The 11,077-nt window shown below is 47.7% G+C and overlaps 1 protein-coding gene across 1 annotated transcript in view; it reads right to left on the bottom strand.

The window, feature by feature from the left end:
• Window positions 1-303: 303 nt before the first annotated feature.
• LOC306742842 (class I histocompatibility antigen, F10 alpha chain-like) overlaps window positions 304-11,077 on the bottom strand; it is a 15,305-nt gene continuing 4,531 nt past the window's right edge. The window contains exons 4-9 of the mRNA XM_079225279.1: window positions 5,277-5,579; window positions 4,851-4,961; window positions 2,183-2,200; window positions 1,688-1,735; window positions 1,319-1,372; window positions 304-1,142 (exon numbers count right to left, since the gene is read on the bottom strand). Of these exons, the coding sequence (XP_079081405.1) occupies window positions 1,344-1,372; window positions 1,688-1,735; window positions 2,183-2,200; window positions 4,851-4,961; window positions 5,277-5,579 (509 nt within the window). The 3' untranslated portion in view covers window positions 304-1,142; window positions 1,319-1,343. The remainder of the gene's footprint in view (window positions 1,143-1,318; window positions 1,373-1,687; window positions 1,736-2,182; window positions 2,201-4,850; window positions 4,962-5,276; window positions 5,580-11,077) is intronic.

Raw genomic sequence — 11,077 nt, 5'->3', positions numbered from 1 at the left:
ACGGTGTACAAGTAGAAAACATGTAACTTCCTGTTGCCTCTAGGGGGCGCTATCAAACATTTATTTTCGACACCCCAATAAGATCGCAATTTTCACCAAGTCGGATTAATGTTCAATTTTTGAAAAATGTAGGTTTCGCCAAAGCACCTCCTTTCCCCATGCAACGACGACATATACATATAATAAACGTTCAAATAACAATAGGTCCTCCGCTCTGACCACGTCAGTGCTCGGGCCCTAATAATAAACATTACGATTACAATAGGTCCTCCGCTCTGACACAACAAGACACAGAGATTTGGATTTATGGGTAATTTATTGAAAAGCAAGACAAAAGTACAAAAAGAATGAAACGGAGCGACTTCATTTGACTTTCATCACGTAACCCAACACAAGAAGAGATTCAGAGCATTAATGTTCAATTTATACACAAACATCCCGGGTCCCAAAATACCAGCAGGAAATATATTAAAGAAAACGTCTATCAGCTGAGAAGCTTCAAACATCACACAACTATTTTAGAATCTCAGATAAAATTTAAATACTATGATATTTAAAAATATTTGATTAATTCAGAAAAACCTCAGACATAAAATATGATTTGCTTCAGCCCGTATGGAATCAAACCTAGATCTTTAAATGTGATCTGCTGGAAAGAAAAACACAAGCAAACTATTTACACAACTGGAAACAAATGTACTGATGTCTATATTGTGTGTGTGTGTGTGTGTTACATGTGTGTTACCAATATTGATTTCAGCAGAAAGCCCAACAGCAGAAGTATTAAAGTGTAGCTGGTGGATTTGTTTGAGATGAACATCTTTATGTGAAGAGAGCTGTGATGCTTTCATTCTTCTGAAGATCTCCAAGAACAATCTTCCTCATTTGAGGGATTTCATTTTTTTTTTCTCATATTGAAACTAAATGATCCAAATAATTTAATACATTTTTTTTCAACCAGTTTTTCCAAATGTGTTTTCTTTGTATTCCAGCCGATGACACATAAAACATAAGTGGTATTCAATCCTAATGTTGGTGGTGAGGTGGCCCCTTTTCTTCATCTTTGTAGATAATGATGTCTACTGTCGCCAATTTGTGAAGGAGAGGAGTTCCCTCCTCTTCACGCTGCCACCCGCATCTGTCTGGGAAAATAAATAAGCATTCATAAATGAAGAGTGTAGAAAGTAACAATATGTCTCTAATGTGTCAGAAATGGAAAGGTGTCAAACCTTTAGGACGGAGAAGTGAATGTGTGTTCTGAACATGAGTATAAATATGAATACAGGTGATATTTCAGACAGGAAGAGGAAGTAGTTACCTTTACATCAGTTGTGTGGAGGCGCTTACGTCTTCTGCTGAAGAAGAGTAGACCCTGAAGAGAAGGACATACAGTTAGAAAAATAGTCAAGTCAATGGTGGGTGGATGGATAGATAGATAGATAGATAGATAGATAGATAGATAGATAGATAGATAGATAGATAGATAGATAGATAGATAGATAGATAGATAGATAGATAGATAGATAGATAGATAGATAGATAGATAGATAGATAGATAGATAGATAGATAGATAGATAGATAGATAGATAGATAGATAGATAGATAGATAGATAGATAGATAGATAGATAGATAGATAGATAGATAGATAGATAGATAGATAGATAGATAGATAGATGGATATGAACCTGATCCGCTCATCGGAGGAGGAGACGGGTTAAGTGGAGTCATCACACCTACAAAAACAGAACAACATAAATCATCCAGTTCAGCTTCCTGGATGAACTTTCTCTCCACAAATGTTCTGAGTCTATAATCTTATACTCATGGAACTAAAATCAACCGTCTTGTGCTCTGTATGCACAGATGTGTGTATACGAGTATGTACAGAATGATTTCATTCTTCTTATGCTTTTCTTTCTTTATTTCTACTTTATGATAATTTCTACTTTTTCATTTTAAAACATATTAATATTGTAGGAATGATGAAAGTATAAATGACATCATATGTAAGTGAATATCATTTATGTTATTCACCCGTACTTCACCCACTTGATATCAGTTAGAACAACTATGATCATGTCAGTTTGGAGTTATGAATTACAACTCATTGTTAACCACTCTGCACATGAGCATCTAGTCAAAGATTACAGTTTAAATGAAATTAAAACACTTCTACTTACTTCCTTGAGGATCTTTATCTGAAATAAAAAGAAAAGACAGGATGTCAGACGTCACAGTTGTATATTCAGAATATCTTTTCTCCACTGAATCTGACTCCCTTACATTGGTGACAAAACAACCGTTTACAGTCTGCTTCAGTCTTTATTCATTGTTCTAGAACTTCTCTCTGACATCATGGAGGACTGAGTCTGCTGACTGTTGGCTGCTGCATTAAAGAAACTCTTTAGCAGTAACAGTGATGAGTTCAGGCTCGTCTTCACAAACACTCAGTAAACCAGCAGAGCTCCAGTGTGATCAGAGGACCTGTGATGACAACAGCAGAGGACCTGGTGACGACAACAGCAGAGGACCTGTGGCCCCAAAGCCGGACCCCCATGCTGCTGGTTGCTTCTCACTTTGCTGAACTAGGAACTAAACCGTGATCAACTTCAGCACAAAGTGAGAAATAAAAAAAGTACAAGTGAATAAAACAAGTTGTATTTGGCTGGAAAAAAAAGAAAAGTTGTCAGAGCTACAAACACCCTGCAACCAATTTTGGCTCTAGACCTTTGTTTCTTTTCCCCTGTGTTTGAGTCGTCGTAGGAACCCCAAATGAATTCCAATACTTGTGTTTATTGTATGCATTTGTTCAGCAAAGTATTGGGGAGAAATTTATATCTGCAAAAAAAATCACTTTTAAAAGATATTTTGATCATAACTATGAACTATTCAGCACGATATGACAAGATTTCTCAAAAATGCCTCCTTGAGCGGTCACCGAGTTTTTCAAACTGTATGGTTCAGGGCCTTTCCAACAACCCAAATACTAATAAGACACCTTTTTGGAAAGATTAGGACCTAAGAATTGGAATCTGCAACAACCATCATAATAGAACACAGCATTCGGGTTTTCAAAGGAGTTTCAGGCAAAAAACTGTGACGTTCGGTTCAAAAATGGAGTTTACATAAGTACTTAAACTTAACGGTTACTTTAATGATGTTTCACACCAGATGTCTCTTCTCACAAGGGTTGCAGTGTTGAGCATTGGGTTATGACAAATTCTTTATATATACTTTTCTTCTCTTTTCTAAGTTCTTTTCATTTTCTCTTTATGCATTATAATTACATATGCATTATAACTATGCATTATAACTACATTGTTTTGAGTGAAATATAGTCTTTTATCACAATGCATTATGCTAAACTGTTTTGAGTGAAATAGTCTTCATCACGCTTAATACACTGTAGTACATTCCTGTTTTTTTATGACACTTATCTATCACATGACACAAGTCTAAATATGGTCATAGTAGATCCTGTGCCTTGCAGCTGACCTTTTGTGTTTTTTTAATCTGTATTCTTGTAGCTGTTGAACATGTGATCGGGTTCAGGGGATGTTGAACCACAGACACCAATTACTCAAATACACATAATCTGTCTGACACTTGTTCAGCTGCCCTCTTTGAAGTTGTTCTGAAACAGTAACTACTAACACTTTTGGCCGTATGGCCGAGGTGCATGTTGTAACCACACACACCTGCTACTAAGTCACTCCCACTATGTATTGATAAGGGATCTTCCCACACACTAGCCTATAAATACTATGATAAACTGTACACTCTTCAGTTCCTCTTGGACTCTGTCCCTGAGATGGAACCACTCAGTTTGAGAAATCAAACAGAGACTTTCCTACATTGTAATACTGGTAACTGCTTCTAAGACAAAAAAGAAACGGTTGATGAATTACAAATGTGACCTTTTACGCTTTTTAAACATATAATACTGGTGAACTGACTCTTAGCTACTGAGGGGAATAAACAAACCCCCAAGTAAAGAAAAATACTCCATTATGGTACTGTGTGTATAATAACTGTTGAAATAAAATGTATACTCTAAAATAAGAGTGTAGAACTCTACTCAATGGGGACTCCCGTTTAATGGAATAAGATAACTTCCAGGTTTTTCGAGATGAAGAAGGTAACACCTAGGCCATTGACCAGGGAACACAATCCAGCACGATCCTGCCTCGTTTCCAGATCCAGACAAATGTAAGTAATCGTTTGGGCTACACTGTGTGTAAAACGGTTCATCTTCCTTTCCTATTAGAGGAAACAGTTCGGTGGATCACTGTGGCTCAATGAAATAAGTAGGCCACAGGGAAAAACAAATGGGGTTTTTAACATCCGTTATTGTCTCGATAAATTGTAATCGAAAGCAAACTGAGAGGGAAACCTCAAGGTTCTAAAACGGGCCCTCCTTACACGGCTGGCGTAAGGAGTAGACGCTTCCCCTAAGTTCTGACCAGGTCAGGGCCGTCCCGTTACAGCGGTATTGTAGCACTTTAGATGAAGTTAAACAACCATGTGGTTCCGGAGATAATGTGTTGTTGTTTTTTGTCTGATAATAGGCGCAGGGAGATTTTCGCACACTGTTTTTAAAGGGTTAAATCCCTTCTCCCTTTCTGATTTCATTGGAGCGTTATACCAGTTCTCTGTTAGATTACAATGGTCCTGTCACATCACCATCACACTGGGGCTCTGAGCTCTACACGTCTTACTGCTGGTTGCTTCAGACTGGGAAAGTGACCTGAAGCTGGTTTCCCTTTGCAACCTGATAAGCAGGAAGTCAAAGGCTAAAATCAAAGAAGAACAGGAAACGTCAAACTTGGAAATCCTTGAGTTTCTCACCTTTCCTCTTTTTGTAAGCCATGAATCCACCGACAGCGAGGAGGACGAGGAGGAAAAGACCAGCCACTGCAGCGATGACGATGATGATGACGGTCATGTCAAAGGGCTTCTCTGTTGAGCAAAACAACAAAACAAAAGCTGAGGCAGTGAATCACTTTGGTCAGGACTTTGAAGTGTGTCTCTGTGAAAACACAAAATGTCATTGTTTCATTTGCGATAACTGCAGAAATAATTATGTGAAAATAAAGAAACCACTTTGGCACAAACGGCCTTTTTCAAAATGAAAGAAACCAACGTCCACTTGAGTTTAGAGGGCGTTCATCAGCTTAAAGCACACAACACAAGAATGAAGTGGTATTCAGCACAAACTAAAAGGCATAACTCTCAGAACACACGTGTTCGCCTCCTTCCTCCTCCTGGCCTCACCTCCGTTGGTCCGGATCACCGCTGCATCCAGTCTGGTGACGTTGTCGGTCTCCACACCGGCCAGCTGGAACACACACTCGTACCTCCCCCAGTCTCCAGCTGGCACCGAGGAGACTTTCAGGTCGACGCTCATCTGGAAGGTTCCGTCGTGGTTGGGGAGGATCTCTCCGTGGTCCACGTCCTCATGGAGCTCCTCTCCATCCTTCCTCCAGAACAGAGCGGCTCTCTCCGGGTAGAACCCTGTAGCGTGACAGCAGACTGGAGAGGAGGGAGTCTTCTGGAGGAGAGACACCAAGGGAAGCTCTGGAGGGAGGGAGGGAGGGAGGGGGAGAGAGAGGGAGAGAGAGGGAGGGGGAGGGGGAGAGAGAGGGAGAGAGAGAGGGAGGGGGAGGGGGAGAGAGAGGGAGAGAGGGAGAGGGAGAGATTATTATCAGCTACTGTGCATTAATAGTATCACTCATGTTTGATGTCATGTAGTTTAGATGCCTGAGTAAAACATACACTTGGTGAGGGAGGAAATGTGGTGAAGGAGGGAAGGAGGCAGAGGGAGGAAGTGACGGAGGACATGTGGAGAAGGAGGCAAAGGGAGGAAGTGAAGGAGAGAAGGAGGCAGAGGGAGGAAGTGAGGGAGGACATGTGGAGAAGGAGAGAAGGAGGCAAAGGGAGGAAGTGAAGGAGAGAAGGAGGCAGAGGGAGGAAGTGAGGGAGGACATGTGGAGAAGGAGAGAAGGAGGCAGAGGGAGGAAGTGACGGAGGACATGTGGAGAAGGAGGCAAAGGGAGGAAGTGAAGGAGAGAAGGAGGCAGAGGGAGGAAGTGAGGGAGGACATGTGGAGAAGGAGAGAAAGAGGAAAAGGGAGGAAGTGAAGGAGAGAAGGAGGCAGAGGGAGGAAGTGAGGGAGGACATGTGGAGAAGGAGAGAAGGAGGCAGAGGGAGGAAGTGAGGGAGAGAAGGAGGCAGAGGGAGGAAGTGAAGGAGAGAAGGAGAGAATGAGAGAAGGAGGCAAAGGGAGGAAGTGAAGGAGAGAAGGAGGCAGAGGGAGGAAGTGAGGGAGAGAAGGAGGCAGAGGGAGGAAGTGAAGGAGAGAAGGAGGCAGGGGAGGAAGTGAGGGAGGAAATGTGGTGAAGGAGAGAAGGAGGCAGAGGGAGGAAGTGAAGGAGAGAAGGAGAGAATGAGAGAAGGAGGCAAAGGGAGGAAGTGAAGGAGAGAAGGAGGCAGAGGAAGGAAGTGAGGGAGAGAAGGAGGCAGAGGGAGGAAGTGAAGGAGAGAAGGAGGCAGAGGGAGGAAGTGAGGGAGGAAATGTGGTGAAGGAGAGAAGGAGGCAGAGGGAGGAAGTGAGGGAGAGAAGGAGGCAGGGGAGGAAGTGAGGGAGAGAAGGAGGCAAAGGGAGGAAGTGAAGGAGAGAAGGAGGCAGAGGGAGGAAGTGAAGGAGAGAATGAGAGAATGAGAGAAGGAGGCAAAGGGAGGAAGTGAAGGAGAGAAGGAGACAGAGGGAGGAAGTGAAGGAGAGAAGGAGGCAGGGGAGGAAGTGAGGGAGGAAATGTGGTGAAGGAGAGAAGGAGGCAGAGGGAGGAAGTGAGGGAGAGAAGGAGGCAGGGGAGGAAGTGAGGGAGAGAAGGAGGCAAAGGGAGGAAGTGAAGGAGAGAAGGAGGCAGAGGGAGGAAGTGAAGGAGAGAAGGAGGCAGAGGGAGGAAGTGAAGGAGAGAAGGAGGCAGAGGGAGGAAGTGAAGGAGAGAAGGAGGCAGGGGAGGAAGTGAGGGAGGAAATGTGGTGAAGGAGAGAAGGAGGCAGAGGGAGGAAGTGAGGGAGAGAAGGAGGCAGGGGAGGAAGTGAGGGAGAGAAGGAGGCAAAGGGAGGAAGTGAAGGAGAGAAGGAGGCAGAGGGAGGAAGTGAAGGAGAGAAGGAGGCAGGGGAGGAAGTGAGGGAGGAAATGTGGTGAAGGAGAGAAGGAGGCAGAGGGAGGAAGTGAAGGAGAGAAGGAGAGAATGAGAGAAGGAGGCAAAGGGAGGAAGTGAAGGAGAGAAGGAGGCAGAGGGAGGAAGTGAAGGAGAGAAGGAGGCAGGGGAGGAAGTGAGGGAGGAAGTGTGTTGAAGGAGAGAAGGAGGCAGAGGGAGGACGTGAAGGAGAGAAGGATGCAGAGGGAGGAAGTGAAGGAGAGAAGGAGGCAGAGGGAGGAAGTGAAGGAGAGAAGGAGGCAGAGGGAGGAAGTGAAGGAGAGAAGGAGGCAGAGGGAGGAAGTGAAGGAGAGAAGAAGGCAGAGGGAGGAAGTGAAGGAGAGAAGGAGGCAGAGGGAGGAAGTGAAGGAGAGAAGGAGGCAGAGGGAGGAAGTGAAGGAGAGAAGGAGGCAGAGGGAGGAAGTGAGGGAGAGAAGGAGGCAGAGGGAGGAAGTGAGGGAGAGAAGGAGGCAGAGGGAGGAAGTGAAGGAGAGAAGGAGGCAGAGGGAGGAAGTGAAGGAGAGAAGGAGGCAGGGGAGGAAGTGAGGGAGGAAATGTGGTGAAGGAGAGAAGGAGGCAGAGGGAGGAAGTGAGGGAGAGAAGGAGGCAGGGGAGGAAGTGAGGGAGAGAAGGAGGCAGGGGAGGAAGTGAGGGAGGAAATGTGGTGAAGGAGAGAAGGAGGCAGAGGGAGGAAGTGAGGGAGAGAAGGAGGCAGGGGAGGAAGTGAGGGAGAGAAGGAGGCAAAGGGAGGAAGTGAAGGAGAGAAGGAGGCAGAGGGAGGAAGTGAAGGAGAGAAGGAGGCAGAGGGAGGAAGTGAAGGAGAGAAGGAGGCAGAGGGAGGAAGTGAAGGAGAGAAGGAGGCAGGGGAGGAAGTGAGGGAGGAAATGTGGTGAAGGAGAGAAGGAGGCAGAGGGAGGAAGTGAGGGAGAGAAGGAGGCAGGGGAGGAAGTGAGGGAGAGAAGGAGGCAAAGGGAGGAAGTGAAGGAGAGAAGGAGGCAGAGGGAGGAAGTGAAGGAGAGAAGGAGGCAGGGGAGGAAGTGAGGGAGGAAATGTGGTGAAGGAGAGAAGGAGGCAGAGGGAGGAAGTGAAGGAGAGAAGGAGAGAATGAGAGAAGGAGGCAAAGGGAGGAAGTGAAGGAGAGAAGGAGGCAGAGGGAGGAAGTGAAGGAGAGAAGGAGGCAGGGGAGGAAGTGAGGGAGGAAGTGTGTTGAAGGAGAGAAGGAGGCAGAGGGAGGACGTGAAGGAGAGAAGGATGCAGAGGGAGGAAGTGAAGGAGAGAAGGAGGCAGAGGGAGGAAGTGAAGGAGAGAAGGAGGCAGAGGGAGGAAGTGAAGGAGAGAAGGAGGCAGAGGGAGGAAGTGAAGGAGAGAAGAAGGCAGAGGGAGGAAGTGAAGGAGAGAAGGAGGCAGAGGGAGGAAGTGAAGGAGAGAAGGAGGCAGAGGGAGGAAGTGAAGGAGAGAAGGAGGCAGAGGGAGGAAGTGAGGGAGAGAAGGAGGCAGAGGGAGGAAGTGAGGGAGAGAAGGAGGCAGAGGGAGGAAGTGAAGGAGAGAAGGAGGCAGGGGAGGAAGTGAGGGAGGAAATGTGGTGAAGGAGAGAAGGAGGCAGAGGGAGGAAGTGAAGGAGAGAAGGAGAGAATGAGAGAAGGAGGCAAAGGGAGGAAGTGAAGGAGGCAGAGGGAGGAAGTGAAGGAGAGAAGGAGGCAGGGGAGGAAGTGAGGGAGGAAGTGTGTTGAAGGAGAGAAGGAGGCAGAGGGAGGACGTGAAGGAGAGAAGGAGGCAGAGGGAGGAAGTGAAGGAGAGAAGGAGGCAGAGGGAGGAAGTGAAGGAGAGAAGGAGGCAGAGGGAGGAAGTGAAGGAGAGAAGGAGGCAGAGGGAGGAAGTGAAGGAGAGAAGGAGGCAAAGGGAGGAAGTGAAGGAGAGAAGGAGGCAGAGGGAGGAAGTGAAGGAGAGAAGGAGGCAGAGGGAGGAAGTGAAGGAGAGAAGGAGGCAGAGGGAGGAAGTGAAGGAGAGAAGGAGGCAGAGGGAGGAAGTGAGGGAGAGAAGGAGGCAGGGGAGGAAGTGAGGGAGAGAAGGAGGCAAAGGGAGGAAGTGAAGGAGAGAAGGAGGCAGAGGGAGGAAGTGAAGGAGAGAAGGAGGCAGAGGGAGGAAGTGAAGGAGAGAAGGAGGCAAAGGGAGGAAGTGAAGGAGAGAAGGAGGCAGAGGGAGGAAGTGAAGGAGAGAAGGAGGCAGAGGGAGGAAGTGAAGGAGAGAAGGAGGCAGAGGGAGGAAGTGAAGGAGAGAAGGAGGCAGAGGGAGGAAGTGAGGGAGAGAAGGAGGCAGGGGAGGAAGTGAGGGAGAGAAGGAGGCAAAGGGAGGAAGTGAAGGAGAGAAGGAGGCAGAGGGAGGAAGTGAAGGAGAGAAGGAGGCAGGGGAGGAAGTGAGGGAGGAAATGTGGTGAAGGAGAGAAGGAGGCAGAGGGAGGAAGTGAAGGAGAGAAGGAGAGAATGAGAGAAGGAGGCAAAGGGAGGAAGTGAAGGAGAGAAGGAGGCAGAGGGAGGAAGTGAAGGAGAGAAGGAGGCAGGGGAGGAAGTGAGGGAGGAAGTGTGTTGAAGGAGAGAAGGAGGCAGAGGGAGGATGTGAAGGAGAGAAGGATGCAGAGGGAGAAGTGAAGGAGAGAAGGAGGCAGAGGGAGGAAGTGAAGGAGAGAAGGAGGCAGAGGGAGGAAGTGAGGGAGAGAAGGAGGCAGGGGAGGAAGTGAGGGAGAGAAGGAGGCAGAGGGAGGAAGTGAAGGAGAGAAGAAGGCAGAGGGAGGAAGTGAAGGAGAGAAGGAGGCAGAGGGAGGAAGTGAAGGAGAGAAGGAGGCAGAGGGAGGAAGTGAAGGAGAGAAGGAGGCAGAGGGAGGAAGTGAGGGAGAGAAGGAGGCAGAGGGAGGAAGTGAGGGAGAGAAGGAGGCAGAGGGAGGAAGTGAAGGAGAGAAGGAGGCAGGGGAGGAAGTGAGGGAGGAAATGTGGTGAAGGAGAGAAGGAGGCAGAGGGAGGAAGTGAAGGAGAGAAGGAGAGAATGAGAGAAGGAGGCAAAGGGAGGAAGTGAAGGAGGCAGAGGGAGGAAGTGAAGGAGAGAAGGAGGCAGGGGAGGAAGTGAGGGAGGAAGTGTGTTGAAGGAGAGAAGGAGGCAGAGGGAGGACGTGAAGGAGAGAAGGAGGCAGAGGGAGAAGTGAAGGAGAGAAGGAGGCAGAGGGAGGAAGTGAAGGAGAGAAGGAGGCAGAGGGAGGAAGTGAAGGAGAGAAGGAGGCAGAGGGAGGAAGTGAAGGAGAGAAGGAGGCAGAGGGAGGAAGTGAAGGAGAGAAGGAGGCAAAGGGAGGAAGTGAAGGAGAGAAGGAGGCAGAGGGAGGAAGTGAAGGAGAGAAGGAGGCAGAGGGAGGAAGTGAAGGAGAGAAGGAGGCAGAGGGAGGAAGTGAAGGAGAGAAGGAGGCAGAGGGAGGAAGTGAGGGAGAGAAGGAGGCAGGGGAGGAAGTGAGGGAGAGAAGGAGGCAAAGGGAGGAAGTGAAGGAGAGAAGGAGGCAGAGGGAGGAAGTGAAGGAGAGAAGGAGGCAGGGGAGGAAGTGAGGGAGGAAATGTGGTGAAGGAGAGAAGGAGGCAGAGGGAGGAAGTGAGGGAGGACATGTGGAGAAGGAGGCAAAGGGAGGAAGTGAAGGAGAGAAGGAGGCAGAGGGAGGAAGTGAGGGAGGACATGTGGAGAAGGAGGCAAAGGGAGGAAGTGAAGGAGAGAAGGAGGCAGAGGGAGGAAGTGAAGGAGAGAAGGAGGCAGAGGGAGGAAGTGAAGGAGGCAGAGGGAGGAAGTGAAGGAGAGAAGGAGGCAGAGGGAGGCGTCATGAGCATCAGGTCATGTGAC

This window comes from Taurulus bubalis, assembly GCF_910589615.1.
Source record: "Taurulus bubalis genome assembly, chromosome: 10".
NCBI classification, from domain to species: Eukaryota; Metazoa; Chordata; class Actinopteri; order Perciformes; family Cottidae; genus Taurulus; species Taurulus bubalis.
This window is presented reverse-complemented; position numbering and strand designations above follow the sequence as displayed.